The sequence below is a fragment of the Anoplophora glabripennis genome, unplaced genomic scaffold (genome assembly GCF_000390285.2).
Source record: "Anoplophora glabripennis isolate ALB-LARVAE unplaced genomic scaffold, Agla_2.0 scaffold18, whole genome shotgun sequence".
Classification (NCBI taxonomy): domain Eukaryota; kingdom Metazoa; phylum Arthropoda; class Insecta; order Coleoptera; family Cerambycidae; genus Anoplophora; species Anoplophora glabripennis.
In genome coordinates, this window is record NW_019416221.1 from 461,581 (window position 1) to 481,194 (window position 19,614).

The 19,614-nt window shown below is 32.8% G+C and overlaps 5 protein-coding genes across 7 annotated transcripts; all 5 read left to right on the plus strand.

The window, feature by feature from the left end:
- On the plus strand, positions 1-1,675 carry LOC108908239. Its single transcript, XM_018712198.1, has 3 exons — positions 1-139; positions 908-985; positions 1,149-1,675. Exons 1-3 carry the CDS (start codon positions 6-8, stop codon positions 1,549-1,551), a joined length of 615 nt encoding a protein of 204 aa, XP_018567714.1. The 5' UTR covers positions 1-5; the 3' UTR covers positions 1,552-1,675.
- An 865-nt stretch (positions 1,676-2,540) lies between these two features.
- Positions 2,541-3,753, plus strand: LOC108908215 (cyclin-dependent kinase 7). The gene has a single exon (XM_018712163.1). The coding sequence runs from the start codon at positions 2,653-2,655 to the stop codon at positions 3,670-3,672; it is 1,020 nt and encodes a 339-aa protein (XP_018567679.1). The 5' UTR covers positions 2,541-2,652; the 3' UTR covers positions 3,673-3,753.
- Positions 3,754-3,918: 165 nt separating this feature from the next.
- LOC108908207 (eukaryotic translation initiation factor 3 subunit I) lies at positions 3,919-5,288 on the plus strand. The gene is made up of 3 exons (XM_018712153.1): positions 3,919-4,030; positions 4,141-4,668; positions 4,780-5,288. Exons 1-3 carry the CDS (start codon positions 4,028-4,030, stop codon positions 5,227-5,229), a joined length of 981 nt encoding a protein of 326 aa, XP_018567669.1. The 5' UTR covers positions 3,919-4,027; the 3' UTR covers positions 5,230-5,288.
- Positions 5,289-6,033: 745 nt separating this feature from the next.
- Positions 6,034-7,473, plus strand: LOC108908221 (mitochondrial carrier homolog 2). The gene is made up of 6 exons (XM_018712171.1): positions 6,034-6,231; positions 6,289-6,373; positions 6,428-6,596; positions 6,664-6,795; positions 6,849-7,035; positions 7,098-7,473. Exons 1-6 carry the CDS (start codon positions 6,133-6,135, stop codon positions 7,350-7,352), a joined length of 927 nt encoding a protein of 308 aa, XP_018567687.1. The 5' UTR covers positions 6,034-6,132; the 3' UTR covers positions 7,353-7,473.
- Positions 7,474-8,304: 831 nt separating this feature from the next.
- LOC108908284 (serine/threonine-protein phosphatase 6 regulatory subunit 3) lies at positions 8,305-19,231 on the plus strand. 3 transcript variants are annotated; one of them, XM_018712282.2, is made up of 16 exons: positions 8,305-8,520; positions 8,649-8,719; positions 8,779-8,858; positions 8,926-9,199; positions 11,118-11,288; positions 11,941-12,119; positions 13,366-13,479; positions 13,545-13,698; positions 13,753-14,028; positions 14,090-14,154; positions 14,252-14,444; positions 14,501-14,587; positions 14,655-14,755; positions 14,886-15,130; positions 16,095-16,503; positions 18,159-19,231. In XM_018712282.2, the coding sequence occupies exons 2-16, from the start codon at positions 8,660-8,662 to the stop codon at positions 18,229-18,231; spliced, it is 2,481 nt and encodes an 826-aa protein (XP_018567798.1). In that variant the 5' UTR covers positions 8,305-8,520; positions 8,649-8,659; the 3' UTR covers positions 18,232-19,231. The 3 variants fall into 3 exon arrangements, with proteins under 3 accessions (XP_018567798.1, XP_018567799.1, XP_018567800.1); XM_018712283.2 differs by having other exon boundaries at positions 16,116-16,503; XM_018712284.2 differs by having other exon boundaries at positions 11,151-11,288.
- The last annotated feature ends 383 nt before the right edge of the window (positions 19,232-19,614 follow it).

Consider the following 19,614-nt stretch of genomic DNA (forward strand, 5'->3'; position numbering starts at 1 on the left):
TCAAAATGTTTCACTTACCATACGTTCTTGGACTATTCTTATTGTTGAGCAGTGGCATTTCCATCCCTATAGAAAATGAGGAAAATGTAGCAAATGAGGACACAACCACGGAATCCGGCAATGAAACTTCTCAGAACTTGTAAGTGTACGATTTTATATATTTTATAGCAAATTTGTAATTTTTTTGGGTACTTATTTTAAAACAAAGCGATTAACATGCAATTAATCTAAACTATCAATTCAGTCTATATATCACATATATTTATATATTTTGTATCTTGAAACAGTTTAAACTAGGCACGAAAAAATCGTTTTTGTTGTGTGCTTCCCGAAAAATATTTTTTTGTGTGTAGAAACTCAGTCGTATCTCTGTAGAATATTTTTTGAGAGGCTGCTTAATTAAAAAAAGAAGTACACACAAGTTGAAAAATCGAAAGAAACAATAAAACAAATGAACATTGTTTGAAATAAAGCAACTTTTGTTTATTATAAAACGCCCCGTATAATCTGTTTTTATTTGATTGGGTATTGCCCACACTCAAGAGAAAAAAGTAGGTAAAAGTAGATAATAACACAGGCACATAAAACAATTAGTACTACTCTGTGTGCCCCTATACAATGAGCTTTTGACACGTTCTTTTGGCTGTGTCTCCCTTATTATTAGAGACACACTTATTAAACCTGTGTCGCCATAATTTTAAGAAAATGTTCTGTCTTCGTAAACAACTGCTTGATAGATTTTGACATAAACTTTGGCACTTCAGCATAATTCAAGCAAGTTTTATTGAAGATTTTTTGTTCTATCTCAAAAATAATAATTCTAATTAAGAGATGCGAAATATAGGGAAACATATACCGCATCTGTAGAATGTAAATAAAATATTACGTATTTTCTCATTCATTTTAGATACGTTATAAAGTCTGTGGTGTATGAAATTGGAATACTGACAGACGTTGACGAAGATGCCGAAGAAGGAAATGAAACGTAAGTACAGGAATGAAATAGTTTTGAGGTGAGGATGTACATTGTATGAATGTCAAATTGATTTTGTCTATTTCTACTTCGCTACCCTGACAAATATGTCAACCAGTAGCGGAAACTCTGGGAGATGCCGTCTCTAAGGACACCAAATATTTATTATTTTCAGACACGAACAAGTAGACTTAACCTTTTTTGACCCGGGACACAACGGCAGCATCATAGACTTGTCCAACATCCCAATTCCGGTCCAGACCAACATTAGCGGCGTATCCGTGACAGGGATTTTGCCCGCAAATTTAGGGCAAATAAATCTAAATGAGAATGGAACAGCCACCATCAACGGCACCTCATTTCCTATTCTTCCCAATCAGCAAATCAAAGTCACGCACAACATAAGCACTATCAACAAGGACAAAAGTTCTTCCATCCTATCTGGACTGCCAAAAATATTAGGACTGGGCGATGTATTAAGTCCTAGTTCTAACGATAAAAAAATAGACGATAAGAATGAAGATGCAATCAGTGTGGAACCATTGTCCGATTCAGATGAAGAGAAAGAAGCTCGTTAGGATCCGGTTAATCTAAATTATTTTCATAGACTTTATTTTAAATTTTTTGTGCATGGTAAAGTGGAACTGTAAATAATTTTTATTTTGTGAATTAAAAAATAAAATTGTCGCTGGTCGATCGGTACCAATTTGTGTATTATTTATCCCTTTTTAAATTAAAATAAGAATTGTGATCTATTATTTCCGATTTTCAGCAACTGATTAAATGTTTAACCAGAAATTTGCGGTTCCGTTTTGGTTTTTCTAACGAAGCTTTAGTTTTGTTCCCAGAACAATCCAAAATAGTTTCCAACAGTCAGATGCATGCGCATAGGGGGGAGCAGGGGTGTGCTCACCCCAGAAAAAAACTTCTAATATTATCATCCTTGTCATATTGGTCGGACGGGGACTGCGCAACATTTCTTTTTTTTTGGGAGGCCTCCATAGATTTTGCAGCCGTGGGTCCACCCCAAAACAAAAATTGTAGCTACGCCCATGTGCGCATTCCGACATATTGGTTCAAAATTCTTTGTTTGGAATTAAATGCGACTGCCTCTGACCTCAGACTGTTGGAAACAGTTTCAAATGCACTAGGAACAAATCTATTAGCTGTTGCATAAATGAACACTATCATTATGCATATTATATTACATTTCATTTATCAGTAAGTATATTATTCATTATTTTTAAAACGGTTTGAAACTATTTTGCTGTGGTTTAAAATAAAAAAAGAATTGTGAAGAAAGTTGTATGTCTCGTAACTTACAATCATTTTATTTTCAATAAATTTTTAAGCAAAAAGGATACGTTTTATTCCTGTTAATGTCGGTGGTATTTTTATTTTAAAGATTTGTACTGTTCGAAGCAGTGTTTTCAAATAGTTTCAGAGTAATTTATTTTAATAAGTACTTGAACTTACTCCTTTGTCACTTGTAAACTAGAAAGTCATCAAGCTCTTTTTTGCTAAACTGAACATTAAATCAGAATAGGTTATGTTCCATGACATCCATCACTCCGACTCCATCAGTCAACAAAACTAACAAAAGCGCATAACCTCATTTACAATTTACAAATATGAATCAAATTTAAAATAGTTAATGTTCGATCCACTTACTAGTAAACATGGAAAATAAAATAAAAAGATATGAAAAAATTGAGTTTCTTGGAGAAGGTCAATTTGCTACTGTATACAAAGCTAGGGACGTAGAAACTGATGTCATAGTGGCTGTAAAGAAAATTAAAATAGGTACTAGACAAGAAGCTCAAGATGGAATTAATAGAACGGCCTTAAGAGAAATTAAGTTATTGCAAGAACTACACCACAAAAATTTAATAGGTTTACTAGATGTATTTGGACATATGTCCAACGTGTCTCTTGTTTTTGATTTTATGGATACCGATTTGGAAATTATTATTAAGGACAACACAATAATACTTACTACTGCGAATATAAAGTCTTACATACTACAGACATTGCAAGGACTAGAATATTTACATTTAAACTGGATATTGCATAGAGACTTGAAACCAAATAATTTGTTGGTGAATTGTAGTGGAGTTCTTAAAATAGGTGATTTTGGATTAGCTAAATTATATGGATCACCGAATCGCATTAACACCCACCAAGTTGTTACAAGGTGGTACAGAGCTCCAGAGTTATTGTTTGGAGCAAAACAGTACAGTACAGGCATTGATATGTGGGCCGTAGGATGTATTTTAGCCGAATTATTACTTCGAGTACCATTATTCCCTGGAGAATCTGATTTGGATCAACTTACTAAAATATTTGGAGTTTTTGGAAATCCCACTGAAGAAAACTGGCCGGGAGTTAAATCTCTAGTAGATTATATAGAATTCAAACCGTTTCAATCCATCCCATTAAAGAATATTTTTACTGCAGCAGGAGATGATTTATTAGATTTGATTGAATGTCTTTTGGTTTTAAGTCCAGTTAAACGGAAAGAATGTTCTGAGTGTCTGCAAATGCCATTTTTCAGTAACAAACCTGCACCAACTTTAGGTCCTAAATTGCCATTACCTAAAAATATTAGAAAGGTAAAGGAAACGGAAAAACCATCTTTGAAAAGGAAACTGCTAGATGCTGTTGAAGGAGCAACGTTGCCCAAGAGATTATTTTTTTAATAGTTGATAATTTTGCTATAATTAAATACAGTAAATACATAACAATATGATGTTAATACAAATAAAATATTTTTGGTTCTATCTTTCCTCGGTATTTATTTTACTCTACTAAACTGTAAATAAAACTTATAAATTTTAAAACAATTTTAAATGATTTGTAGTGGACTGTTCCTGTGATCGTAATAGTCAGTGAAAATCTAAAATCCCTATATCCCTATCTTCGTCATATGTCATGTCAATTGTCAATTGTTTGTCAATTTTTAAGCAATCGCTAAATTTGTTGGGTTATTTTTTTGTGTGGAACGTGTATTCTACAACAAAATTTGAATTGATAATATAAGTAACAATATAAACGATGGTAAGTATTGTAAAAGTAACTGAATACAATCCTTGTTAATTTTTTTTTCTAAGGAATTGAATGTGACATATTGAAATTAACCTAATATTTTTTAATGCTCATCTTTTTAGAAACCCATAATGTTACATGGGCACGAACGTGCCATAACCCAAATCAAATATAATCGAGAGGGTGACCTATTATTCTCAGCGTCAAAAGATAATAAGCCAAATGTTTGGTACGCCCTGAATGGAGAACGGTTAGGTACGTTTAATGGACATCAAGGTGCTGTTTGGTGTATTGATGTCGATTGGACTACAACAAAATTCATGTCGGGTGCTGGAGACAATAGCTGTAAATTGTGGGATTGTGAAACGGGAAAAGAAATAGGAAATATCTCCACTGCTTCATCCGTAAGAACATGCATGTTCAGTTATTCAGCAAATATGGCAGTTTATACAACTGACAAAGCCATGAAACAACCTTGTGAAATGTTTATTATTGATACAAGAACAATCGATGATAGTATAGGACAACAGGATCCTATATTGAGGATACCTATTAAAGGACCTAGAGTTTCATCCATCTTGTGGGATAATTTAGATGAAATGATTATTACAGGACATGAAAATGGAGGAATTACTCAGTGGGATCTCAAGGTAATAAAGAAGTTTATTAGTTAATTGGAAATTTGCCGCACCCTGTATAATAAGGTTTCTACAAATCTCTCACATCATGAATTAGGTATTCTATAAATATTTTTTTTTCAGACTGGTAAAGAAATAATGTCGGTAAGAGAACACGATAACTTAATCAATGATATGCAGTGGAACAAGGACGGAACGATGTTTATCACTGCCTCAAAGGATCACACTGCCAAACTGTTTGATGCTGAGGACCTGATGCTTTTAAAAACTTACAAAACTGAACGACCGGTGAATTCTGCGGCTATTAGCCCCATTCTAGAACATGTGGTTGTAGGAGGAGGACAGGATGCCATGGATGTAACAACTACCTCAACCAGAGTAGGTAAATTTGACTCCCGTTTCTTCCACATGGTCTTTGAGGAAGAATTTGGAAGAGTGAAAGGACATTTCGGCCCCATTAACAGTGTCGCATTTCATCCTGATGGAAAAAGCTATAGCTCTGGTGGTGAAGATGGTTACGTTCGAGTTCATACTTTTGATTCATCATATTTTGAATACAACTTTGATTATTGAGCATAAATGTAATATAACAAAGTGTCAAAATATTATTTAATAAAGTAATTTTCTATGTCTGTTTCCAATTTATTTTTACTTATCCTCGAATTATAATGATGGTGCTTTGTAAAGCACTCTGTATATTTTTTATATTATATTAATTTTTCCCTATTTAGTATATAGTCGCACTGTCTTCACATGGCAAGTCTAAAATTTGTAATAGAAATTTGAATTATTTTGTCATTTCTATGTGATCCCTGCGTTGGGTAAGGAAGGAAGTAGGAAGACATGTAGAATTACAACTTAATACACATAATGGGAAAGGCTATGACTCCCAGATAATGCTCACACTAAAGCACAAGAGTTAAGATTTGCAGATTTATCGTATGATATCTAATCTATAGGATTGTTTTGGCACGTAGAAGATCGATTTAATCGTCGTGTACGGTTGGCTATTGATTTTATAAATTATCACACTCGAGTTGAACGACATGCAAAGCGGCTCTATTGATGGATTGGTGCACAAAATTAAGCCCAGTGAATGGACTATACCTATTACTTTTTAAACTTAAGGACAAAGAATACTAGGTTTTGTAATTTGTTTATTATAATTATATTAATTAATAATAATTTATTAATTAATAATTATAATTCTAAATAACGGTTATGAAAAAATTATTTTCTTACTAATATCAAAGATATATGAACTTTGCTTTAAATTATCGCGGATACTTTATACTGTGCTTATACGACAAATTTGGAATTTATATCTATTGGCAATTCGGTATCATGAAATCGATTGTAACAAATATTATAAAAAAAGCAGTTGGCGACCTAATTTGACGGCTCGGATTTTGATTTATTTTACCGATTGTTTTAAAAAATTTAAGGAAAATTAATTTTTCTGATATCACACGAATTATGTCAAAGCAGAAGGAAAACAAATGGTCTAATTATGCATTGAGAATTATTGTAAATACCGCATCACACCCTTTTGAGTATGCAAAGGTTCTGATACAGGTTAGTAAATTTTTAATATTGACGTAATCTTATTTGACGGTATTTGAAAAATTTTAGATTGGTCATGAACCTATTCCACCTAGGCCAGCCAAAACCTTCTTTGGTAAACCAGCCCTTAAGCTGCCTAATATCTTTGAATATGGTACGTAAGCTTATCTTATGTAGTGAACGTATTTATCTAGATATTTTATTTTAGTGAAACACATTAAATCAGTTGATGGATTTGCTGGTTGTTACAATGGTTTAGCTCCAAAAGTTTGTGGAAATCTATTAAGTGCAATAGCAACTCAAAAGCTTTTAGACTATTTAGAGCCCCCCAAAGATGACGATGACGATTTGGAAGAGGAACCTACTGAAGTTCAGAAGTAAGCTGATACTAATGTTCAAGTTGAAAATCTTTTTATGTTTTATATATTTATTTATTTTTTTTAGAAAAGAAAGGTTTATTAGGTCTGTAAAATGTGACATTATAACTCACACAGCTGCTATTTTTGTCAGTCAACCGTTTCATGTAATAACTGTGAGAATGATGGCACAATTTGTTGGAAGAGAGACAAAATATAAGTAAGTGTATGATTACAATTTTAAAGAATATGTCCCACAATTTTTCTTTTTAGTGGGATATTTAGTTCGGTAAAAGAAATTTATTCGCAAAATGGGATTTTGGGGTTCTTCAGTGGTCTAATACCTAGACTATTAGGAGATATATGTTCTTTGTTATTAGCTAGCAGTTTGACTTATGCCATAAACCATTACATTGTTGAAGAAAGAGAGTTAAAAGTTTATACTTCAGCTACCATGACTGTAAGTTTTAAAACTTGTATTGCCTTGCCTCTTGTATTTTCATGATTATATTTTTTTTTTAGTTTTTGGCAACAGCAATAACTTATCCCTTCCAAGTTGTTTCGAACTGTATGGCTGTTACAAATTCAGGCCTGATAGCCGGGTCACCGAACTTCATGCCTCATTACAAAACCTGGGTCGATTGTTGGGCAGATTTAGCAGGCCGAAACCAACTCAAACGAGGTTCTAGTCTTCTCATACGTTATTATATTGGTCCATCGATTGTTATTGGTGGCAAACCACTGCCTCTCCCTGGGGAAGCCAGCAGGGTTTCTTAAGGACCTCCTTGTACATTTTTAGCATTTACATTTTGTTGTGGAAATCATTGTATGTAAATATTTTAATACAGTTAAACCTATCACATTAGTTTCCGTCAATAAATTGTTGTTTTATTACTAATCACTTATTTGTAAAAAATACATAGATTTTCAGCCCTTTTAGTTAAATAGTTTTTTTTTTAACTAAAACATAAAAGTTGATCAGGACACTGAAACAGTTTTTCTGTTTTTTCTTTTTTTTTGATTGGTAGATGTACCAAAAGCATTTAGGGGTATTCTAGTCTGGTATAGGCCCTGTAAATTAACCTTGTGGTATTCAAAAGTCTATTCTTAGTGAGTCAATTGTGTTAGACTACCCCAAAATATATGGATGCCCGTAACTGATTAACGACGTGCAACAGTTATAAATTTTATTAATCTAAATAAAATGGTGCCTCAGAAAGTATATATATTTTTGCAGTATTTTTACCAACACAAAAAATATGGTCGACATCGAAAGACTGAGGTGTTATCTTAACCTTTCACCCCTACTCTTGACATCACGTCACTTATTGAACACCCTGTATATTAAAAAGAAAATTAAAGAATTTGACTTAAATAATTTAAGTAATTAATACTTAAACTGTATTAGCTTAATGCAGTATGGATTGTAATCTACCGTAATTTTAATTTAAAATATTTTAGTTAACGTAATTCCCTCTTGAGCGATGTCAGTGTCACTATTGATAGCAGCACTGGTTTCTATAGTTAATTAAATCTGACACAATATAACTCCCAAAACAGCAATTGAGGTAAAACAAATTATAAAAGATTTAAAATGATTGAGTTTCATACCGGTAAGTAAAATATAAGCTTAATATACGAGCTTGCTTCCAAGATCACTCACGTTTTTCAAATTTCGCGCTTTGATCCGTCATTTATAAATTCAACAAGTGCATTGTGGGATTATGAATGGTGGTCATTTTTATCACTGTATAAAAGTATTTATTGAATTTTAGACAATTACTAATTATATACCACTTCCACAAGTTAATTAATGTGAAATTTGTGATATGCTCTTTAGGATTAATGAATTAGTGTGTGTGTCTTATGGAAATTTGATAAAATTTCTATTACGGGGTCATCTCAAATGAACCTAACCCAACGTCTTCTGTAAAGTTTAAAAAAGGTGTGCGGATTTATAACAATATGCTTGAAATACAGTTGTTACTTTTTATTCAAAACATGCGATGCGTATTTTAAAATACTACTCCTGTCCATATTTACAGTTGAGATAAGTTTTTGCGTCTGTTTTAGAATTCAGTACTATGTTTTGGAAATACAATACCTCATCTTCCTCACAAATTGAGGGTCTTCTAGGCAAAGAGGTAAATCAATGATTGGTATCAGTTATTTAAAACTTGAAATTTTTTATATTTATTTATAGGATGTTACACTACAAGAAGTTATGGACGCCGACGATATTATTAATGAATGTAGGGCTCAGAATAAAACATTAATAGACTTGTAAGTTCTGTCTTCCATAATCATTTAATTTAGTGAATTATATTTGTACTAAAAATATTCTTTTTAGCCTATTAAAGCCTGACGTGATGGAAGAATTAGTAACGTTAACTATAAAAGAACCGTCAATTGAAATAGAAGAAAGATCTAGATTTAAGTACCCAAACATAGCAAGTGAGTTGCTAACTTGTGATGTACCAGCTTTAAATGAAACATTGGCTGGTAATGAAGTTCTACTAGATAAGCTTTATTCTTTTTTGGAATGCGATCCTCCTCTGAATCCGCTATTGGCTTCCTACTTTAGTAAAATAATGGGTGCCCTTATTGCAAAAAAGACTGAGCAGGTTAGTGCATATCGTATTTGAACTAATGCTTCTGTGGTAAAGGTAAAACGTGTTTATATGTATACGTTTTTAATTTGTTAGCGTTCTGTGTGGGAGAAATGAATCGTTATGTACCACATTTTATATAATTATAGCCAAATCTACATAAAGATTGTATTATTTTACTAAATCTGGAGGAGTATACTTTTAATTTTTTGTTGAATTTTATTTGTGCTTAATAAATATATTTAGTTTTTTCTGGGTGTATTATCACCTTAAAAAATAAATGACATTTGGAAAGTAAACCTTTTCCTATCTACTTTCATATTTGTAATACTATTATTCCGGATTGTGCTATAATTAAATCATTTTGTTTTTTTTTAAACTTACATTTAAATTTTCAGCGGGTTTTTTAAATGTTATGAATAAAATGTGGTACCTTTTCTCGGGAATAAAAGTTATCAATGTTATCATTATTAGTTACTTTAAAAACATTTTTATACGGGAGTTATACATTTATTAATTTGGTCATTTTGAGGTGGATTAAACTATCAAGATTTCTCTTATTAACAAATCCCATGTAAGTTCCTCTTTTGTCAAAATTTTATCTAAAGACTAATTTAACTGTCCTTTTTATTCCTGAAGATAAGCACTATAAGGTTTCCACTTAAAGAAGTTTTATGACAATGTTTTTGAGACAGAACAATCATTGGTAAATAAGGTCTTTCGTTTTACTATCCGATGATGAGTTAATTGTGTATACCATCTATTGAATACTTATGAATTACTTTATCCAGTATCAGTAATTATTGTCTAGATATTAGGAGGTCTCCTAGTTCTGTCCGAAAGTTTTCTGTTCATATGAATAATAATTTGAAGTTTTTTATACATGTGTGGTATACAAAAATAAGATGCATGCAGTTTTTTTTTAATTAAAAATGTGTTTTGGGCAACTTTTAGTGAATGAAACAGGAAATACGAGTTTAACCGGATGTTATATGTACAGAGTAGTATTAATATATATGTATTTTGTTTCATTTCACTGTGTGGAGAATTAAATTTATATTTTTTTCTGTGAATCTTCATTTATGTTTTCCAAAAAATCAAAATGGACTTTAATCTTCTTTTTACAAACCCTTAAGAATTAATTGAAAAATATTTGATGTGGAACTGCCATATTTGTTGGACTACTCTAAGCTGCAATTTTTTTTGGCCCATTTTCTTCAAAAAAATGGTGATATTAAATATGATTGTAACCATTTAAATAAAATAAATAGTTATTGCATTGTGACAGTGAAATCTAATAAATCAACACATTTAATAAAAAAGTATTGACAGTTTAAAGATTAGTTTCAACTTCCTGCAATTTATTTTGTGAATGAAAATGGTGTTCCAACAAAGGTCTTTTTTAAGGTCGGTAGATTGACACATACAACAGTTTAAATTTTCAATATATTTCTATAAAATATTCTTTATTCAGAAATATTTAGAATCAATGAAATTGTCACAATCTGGACATGCACTATCAAAGATTCAATAACTAAGACCACTTTAAAATAATTCCATCAATTTGTATAATGGAATTAGCTTAATGTTATTTGTTAGCATTCAATTATACAAAGATTTCCAGGAATTCTGAAGGGATTCAAAGTTGTTAATATTTGGTTTTATTTCTCATGTATTTGTGTGTACAAGGGTTGAGTGTACTACTAACATCAATGTTTCTTAATTTCGGTGACCTGAATTGGAATAAAAGTAAGATATAGTGGAAACCTTATACAATTAGTATGCAAGTTTCAGCTTTTATATGAATTTATATTTTTACTTAGTACTATAGTAATAAATGGTAATATATAACATGAATTTTTCTCCCTCTTTCCTGTGCTCCTTCCTTCTTTGGCCAATCCCACGGTGATTCGTCCATTCTTTGGCCCACCAGAACTGGTTATCCTATCAGTTCACTTGCTTACAGGTCCTAGACTTTTTAAAGGCTAAGGACACCTTTATATCATTACTGCTCAAACACTTAGGCACTTCGGCTATCATGGATCTCATGCTCAAGCTTATGACACAAGTTGAAGGGGTTGAAATGAGGCAGAATATTTTAAATGTAAGTATTCATATTTTCCTGTTGTATTATGAATAATTGTAGGCATCGCCATAGTTTGTGAATTATTTAAATTATTTTCCTTCGCTCGATTGAACTTATTAAAGTCATTATTTGGTGATATGAAAACATGAAAATTGATCGGTGAGGTGCAAAAGCACTGTTTGTGCTCCCTTACTTACAATTAGAGTGAAATTGTGCCAAAACGAAATTACAGAACAGTAATTAAGAAAATTTGTATTTATCTGTAACATATTTTCATGTATTGAACAGGTTTCCTGGGATATTTGGGGAATAGATAATATCTTTAACGGAGATTTAAAAATTGTTTTTTTGTAGGCTCAACAAAAAATTTGTTTTTAGAAGAAAACAATTGAACATCTTGTATGAGATTTTTTATTTTTTAAATGAGACACACTGTATTTCTTTTATGATCATTTAATGAAAATTTCAAAATGAATAATGTTGTAAGTTGACAAAGTAGCGAAATCGGTTGCTGTTGTGTAAAAGTTGTCTTCCCGTAAAACTGTGGACAATGTCAACAATTAGATGGACCCTCTTGTCCTGTACATCTAATGGTTTTAAATCTTAGAAGAATACATTGTCATTTGCCATTTTAACGATATTCACATCTTTTTTTGTGTATCTTTTACAGTGGCTTGACAGTCAAAGAATAATGCAGTCATTAGTATCTCTGTTGAATCCGAAAATCGATAAGGAGAGGCACTATAATGTTGCTCAATTATTGTGTGATTTCGTTAGGATAGCTCGTGATACTCAGAGGAATTCAACAGAGAGGGCTGACCCAGACCCGTTACTTAATACTTTAGAATCGTAAGTATCTAACAAATTTTGTTCTTCGATAGGTCACTACAGGTTGACCAGATTCATTTTGTGTGCGAGATTTGCTTATATTTAAATACACAATATAAAACCGTCATTAAATAGCTATATTTAAGAGAGTTATTTAAAATCTTCTACGGCAGACTGTCTTCTTGATCGGCACATCTTGCAGGCAAAATGAATATAATCAACATGTATAAATTTATTTTTTCTACAATCACTAATTGTAGTAACCGATAATTGAGGACTTAATACATTTGTTAAAAAGTCCTGCGAATGTCCCACAGATGACGCCAAATCAAAAATTCATATGTGAGTTGGCAGTACTGACTACTGAAGAACGTGTGTAAGTTTCGTAACATTTCGACCACTACTTATCGAAATATCGAAGTTTTCGTGACGCTACTGTTGACATTTTCAAAACAGTGGATAAAACAGGATTTTGTGTGTTTTTGTTGTGGGGCAAAAATTCCGTTCAAACTCGACAGTAGCTTGATAAGTGTTACAAAGGATCTGCCCCACCATTTGTCGCTGGTTTACTGAGTTTAAATGAAGCCGTACAGACACCGATGATGCTGAACGCTCGTTACGTCCAAATGAAGTGACAATCTAAAGATATCAAGAGATAGTGTATATTATCTCTAACAACTTCACTTTACAGTTGTCGACCACAATTTTGAAGATTTTTTTTTGTTTTCTGGTGTTGTCACCTCATTTGAACGTCCCCGGCCCTATTTAAAGGCGGTAAACTACAGACAAATGGTTGTTTTCAATGGGGTAGATTCCTTATAACACTTTTCAAGCCATTGTCAAACTTGAACGATATGTTTGCCCAACAAAAACCGTTTTGTCCATTGTTTTGATAATGTCGAAAGTAGAATCACTAAAATTTCAATATTTCTCCAATATCGTCGAAATATCACGAAATTTTGATATATTTCTTTTGAAGTTAGTACGATCTAACACACATATGGATTTTTTATTTGTAGAACATCTGTGGGGCTTTTTGTCCAATGTGTTATTTTATCGCTTGCTGTATGACAAAATCTAAAATATATGCCTTATTATTAGCAACTAGTAAATAAGCGTTTTTTTTGAATTAGTAAAAATTAATAAAAACTACAAAGAATGCACTTTCTGTTTAAAAATTGCTCGTAAGTCTAATTGTTATAATAAAGTTAACTATTGAAAAAATAGTTCCTCTTAATTCACTTTTAAAACATAAATATCATTGTAGACCGGAAACAGTTGCTTTGCTGTTGGATCATATATTAAAGGAAGAGAAAAGTGAAACTGCTATCGTAGGCGGCATTCAAGTACTTCTAGCTCTTTTAGATGTGTATCAGTCTAGGTGAGAGGAAAAAATTATTGCGGATAATTTACAACTTATACCAAAATTGTACTTAAACTTTTTAGCATTCCAAAATTCAACTCCCAGAACATGTATAATTCCAATATAAACGAAGAGGCTAGTGATATTGAACAAAAGCAGAAGATTATTTTTAATACGACACGAGCTTTCTGCGCTAGAGCGAAAGACTTTCATAACATACTGCTCGACCCACCAAATGTAAGTCAGAGCGTTTATGCTTAACAAAAAAATACAGAGCATGTGTTATTTCAGACGACACCGATTGTTACCACAGTAGGCACGCTAAATCCACCGTTAGGTAATACTCGACTTCAGATAACGAAACTGTTGGCCACGGTCATAGCGTCCAATAATGAAGAGCTGTTAAATGAATTAGAATCGATAGGAACTTTCCCTGTACTGTTAGATTTATTTTTTAAGTACCCGTGGAACAATTTTTTACACACCCAAGTAGAAAATTGCCTTATATCAGCACTCAAGACACACGTATCTGAGGAAATTGATGACACAAATGCCTTAACTAAACATGTAAGAGCGAGTGAATGAAGCCGAATGACTCGTGCATTAATTGTGACTCTTTTATTTTCAGTTATTAGTAAATTGTAAGTTAATCGAACGAATATTGGGAGCATGGAAGGAAAATGACGAGCAACAGTAAGTACAACGCACACGCTTGGTCGGTTTGATATAAATCCATTAAAGCTAATTTGAATTATTAGATTTAAACTTAATCGATCGTTTTTCTTCGCAGAGCTCAGGAAAAAGGTATCCGACAGGGTTACATGGGCCACTTAATCAGTATAGTCAATAAAATAGTTGATTTGTGTTCTAATACCGCCTTGGGCCAATATCTGAAAGACAATTTACCAGACGTGGCAAAAACTCTGAACGATTTTAAAGACACCACACTGAGCGAAACTAATAAGATACAGGAAACATTATTGGTAAGAACGGAGTTCGATCGAAGGGGGGTAATACGCTCATGCTTTAATTTTTTTAGGGGGGTGCCCATCCCAACAGTTCGGTTGAGGATAATGATGATTACGGCGACATACCTTTCCCTCAGTCCAGTGCATTGCAACAACAGGTAAGGGTTAAAATTACGGATATAGAGACGAGGCAAATTATATTTGGTGGTCTTTTGTTTGTTTTAGATGTTTTCACAGTACCAAATGCAAAATTTGACATCGCAGTATATAGACGGTTATAGTGGATTTAACGATGATGCTTTTAACGACGGAGATGATACGTTACAGTAAGTTGCGTTTAATTTAATACGAAACGTACAAAATCGAGATGTAAAATTCAAATTGATTAAAAAATTTTTGGTTTTTGAAAAACTTGTTGATTAACTTAGGGAAAAAAATGTATTTGTATATTTTCAGGACAATTGATCATCGAACAGATATGAACTTTGATTTGTCAGAAGGAGATCTAGTCCAACAGCATGAGATATTTAAGCAAGTGTGCGCCCAAAATATTAATACGTTAGATGATGCGGATGATCAGATATTTGAGGACAGGGATCACACTTTTCAGACCGTTATTGAGAAACAAGACAGAAATGAGGCCGTGTATAGTAGCGACAGTGACGACGAGCAGGGCGGCGATGAAAATATGGATGTTGACCGTAAGTAATGACAAACTAAATAAAAAAACTCCAAACGTTTATTAATTATACAGTGTTATAAATAAAATAGGTCAAGCTGTTAACTATGCGTTTCTTTAGGCGGGAATAATGGGACTTTAACATTTTTCGTTTAGACGCTCCAAGATTTAAGAGGGCTCTATAGCAAATAGGCAACCTGCAATACATTTTTGTAGATTTTATTACACAGTTTGTCTAAATATGAATTAATACACAAATAACAGACTTTCCCCCATTTTAACGCAGATTTTCTATAAAATGGTCTTAGTTTGAAACTTACATTACTCTTTGGTGTAAAGAAATTTGTAATTTACGAAGCAGATTACAAATTTCTTTACAACAAAAAGTATTTTGAGTTTCAAACTAACTCCATTTTATAGAAAATCTGTGTTAGAATTGAGGAAAGTCTGTTATTTGTGCATTGATTCATATTTAGACAAACTGTGTAATAAAATCTACAAAAATGTTTTTCTGGTTGCCTATTTGCTATAGAGCCCTCTTAAAGAAATAACTGTATTAATTTTTAAGATATTAGGGTGAAATTTTGTACAGTTTTATCCAATGCTAGCACACTTTTTTGGTTAATTTTAGTATCGTCGAAGCAAGAGTAGAGTAAAGGGGTTATTGGCCCCTGAACTCATTCCTGTACATGCTACGCACCCCTCAATGTTTCCTCTGTAGCGTATTACGCTACATTAAATTGATAAAAATTTTTGATTAAATCAAATTTTTCTGCTGACTTTTTCACTTTTTCTTGTCCCAGCAAAAGGTTTTTTATATACGAAAGTTTATGAATATTCTTATGTCTTGAGAATGTTACAACACTAATTTTTGCACAAGATTCTCGTGTTATTGGCTTAACTTATTTCTTCGCAACACCCTGTATACTTTTTAATTTGTCAGCTCACTAAACACGTTTGCTAGAATATTGACTTATTTTCCTTAGCGTGGTCATCACCGAAACCAGTAGAAAGTCGTCCGGCACGGGCTGTTGGATCCGACCCGTGGGGTAGCGACTTTGGCAGCTCGGATGCTACCGTCGGCGGTTGGGCGGATTTCAGTTCGGCACAGTTCGACGCGAACTTTGCCTCTTTCGATGGCAAAATTAAAAAGAACGTTGGAAATAAAGAGAACAAGCAACCGATCGTGGAGAGTGACTTAAAACTTGAAAGTATTGATAGCCAAACGGACAATTCCAAAGACAGTAAAACCAATAGTATTGATAAAGTTGCTCAAGTAGAAGACGTTAAGTCTGAGGGGCCGGATACTATTAAGAGTGCAGCTGGCGATCAAGGAGGAGAGTTGGTTTCGGGGCATCAGAAGACATCGAGCGCTGCTGTTACTGAACCGTCCAAGTAAGTGAACATGTTTACTAACATTTATGTGAAAAGTACACCCATTTGTATTACGTATATCGTTCCCGAAATAAGTTTGTGTGCACCAATAGTCCAAACGAATTACACAGAGAAAAAAAAATGTTACCGGGACTTTTATCAGTGGAAATGGTAAAGGGGCTTGCTTATAATAAACGGGTGATGGAGGGTTGATTTGGGGGAGTGAAATACATTATTGCGATATCCGGCAAAAGTTGTGTCAAAGAAAACAATACAAAAATTGTAGATCATGCAAAAATCTACAACTTTGGTAGACGTCACTTTTTAACATAGTTTTTCCGGGCCAAAACACTTTTTTCAAAAAAAAATTCTACATAAAAAATTTCAGTAAATCATCAACAGTTACTGAAACATTCATTGTTGCAATAGTCATTTTTGCTTTTTCTGCGTTTTTGAGCATGTTTTTGAACTGTGATTATAGATTTATTTTATTTTACCAAAAGGTACCGGCAGAACTCTGTACGATGATTTTTCCATGTAGAATTTTTAGTTTCATGATTTTTTGAATAGTTAAAGAAATATCTAGAGAGAGCTTAGAGTTTTCTTGGCTGTTTCTTCGTCATTTTTTTCGCTTTTAAAAGCAATAACCAAATGATTAATGTATTCACAGCTTATACAGGCTTGTTCAAAATTCAGTACAAAGGGTTTAGGGGCATACTTTTGAGGTCAAAATAAGACTTTTTTTCCTATAAAAGTGGTTCCACAAATGCTTAGTTTTCGATATACAGGGTGTTAAAGTTTTTTATTTTGTTCGAGTTTTTGGGAATAATTTCCAAACAGATTTGAATGTTGGCATTGTGGGTACACATGTTCTCAAGTAGCCCATTTTAAGTATTACGTCAAGAGCCGGACCAGTCTAACAGATGCAAGGACAAAGAACAGACGCGGGACGCACCAGGGCTCCAGAAAAAGTCCATGTCAGGATGGCGCCAGCCACGAGATACATATACCTGCGAGCGACTCCACACCATGACGACTCTTCCGCGAATGCTCGCCCCTACAACACTTCTTTTTCACTAATTTTGTTTTCAACCGAAAGTGACCCTCAGCTTGGGGTATGCGGGTTTTTTAGGATGCTAAATTTAAATATGTTATTGCTAATGACGATTCTTGTAGAGGACGCCGCTTATAAGGGTACGTTTTAATTAAATTGGACCTAATTTTTTGCTACCCCATTGATGTTTCGTATTAGTGCGTTTATTCCCTTATCAATTTTAGACAAAAAAGATATACTTGGTCGAAATCTCTCAGACCAACCAATTTTGAATTTTAGCTCTACATTTTTTTCCTACAACTAACCGTTTTCGAGAAAATTGCTGATTAGTGACAATACTACCATTTAGTCAGCAGTGACTTTCTCGAAAATGATTAGTTGTATCAAAACCCCCGTACCCCAAGTTTTATGCAAACATTCAAATCCGTTTGAAAATTATTCCTAAAAAATCGAAAAAATATTAAAAATTTGAACATCCAGTATATCGAAAACTAAGCATTTGTGGACCCACTTTTATAGAAAAAAAAGTCTCATTTTGACCTCAACAATACGCCCCTAAATTCCTTGTACTGAATTTTGAATCGGCCTGTATAAATAAAGAGATTGAAATTTTGTTCTTCAGAAGCAAAGAAGGTGATCACACCCTACACTCAGGATCTACAGGTAAAGAAAAAGTAGAGAAAGATAAAGTGTGAGCAATCCCCGCTACATATCATATGGGAACTTAAAAAGTATGTTGAGTCTTTGCCATACCGATGATGTATAGTATTTTGTAAAATAACACATTTTTAATCATAATTCTACCGTAAAATCTAGAACAATAATAACTGCCCGCAAACAATGGTGAGATAATTAATGGAAACATCTGTGCAACAGTACTATTTATATATTTTATGTATGGTATTTATAAGCATATTTATTTACCCGCCAAATAAGTGTGTGCTAGTTTTATCGCCCAAAACATCACAAATTTCTGAAGACATTGGAAACAATCGCCATCTATTATCTGTTTTACATAAGAGCACAATATCTTTTTAAATCTTTGTATTTTATTAGTTGTTTCACTGTTGTTCTCTGGCAGGAACAGAAATCATTTTTTAATGTATTATTATTCATCTAGCAATATTTGGAAAAATTAGAATTTGTTGTAAAATACTTATTTCAATTAAAGTAATTTATTGTTTTTTAAATTAATATTATTTTATTATTTCTACTTTGTGAATAGATAAATTTGGGTAGGTGCTGCTGCCCCTTGTAATGGTAAATTTTTCGCCAGGGTTATATAGTATTATAAAGTATTTTGTAACTAAAGAATTGCTTAATGCTCAGCATTTATGTATTTTTTTGTTTTTTCGTTCTTAAAAGATCTCTTTGCAAGGCGTGCAATATTATTTAACCCTATAGGCCACGTTGTCAAAAAGCTACATTAAATGAAGTGTTAAAGCAGGTACTCTTGCATACAGTCAAATCCTATAATCAACGTCAAACCACCGAGGAGTGATGTCGGTCCATGGCTAGCCGGGATAATGAAATTTGACCACAGTTGAGGTCTCTTAATTTTGAAGATATTATTTCTTTGAAATTTGCGAAAATCACTTCCCTAGGCCTTAGCTACAAAATTAGGTGTATTGTAATTTTTTTTTTTTAATATAGAATTTTGTTATAAAATCCAAAAAATTACTGTACTAGTATCAGTTGGTGTTTTAAAAAATGTACTGGATGAAACTGGCCTTTTGTCTTAAAAAAATTGTGTTTTATACAAATTTTAGCATGGTTTCACCTAACAAAAAAGATTTTGCTACAAAAGAGCTCATTTAGACTATTTAAAAAACGTTAAATTTCGGTAAAAATGATCTTTTGTTTGTCCTGACACATTCATTTTTACAATATTAGCCGCGAAATCATTTAAAAGACCTTCATGTTAGCCATTAAATTTGGATATAGTTAAAAATTATTAAAATGATAAGATCAAGGTTACATTAAAAGACAATGTTCCGTTTCGCTGACCGATTGGTGTAATTTTTCACGGTATATTATTCAACCTATCAGCGATTGCATTATCTCGAACGTAGACGTAC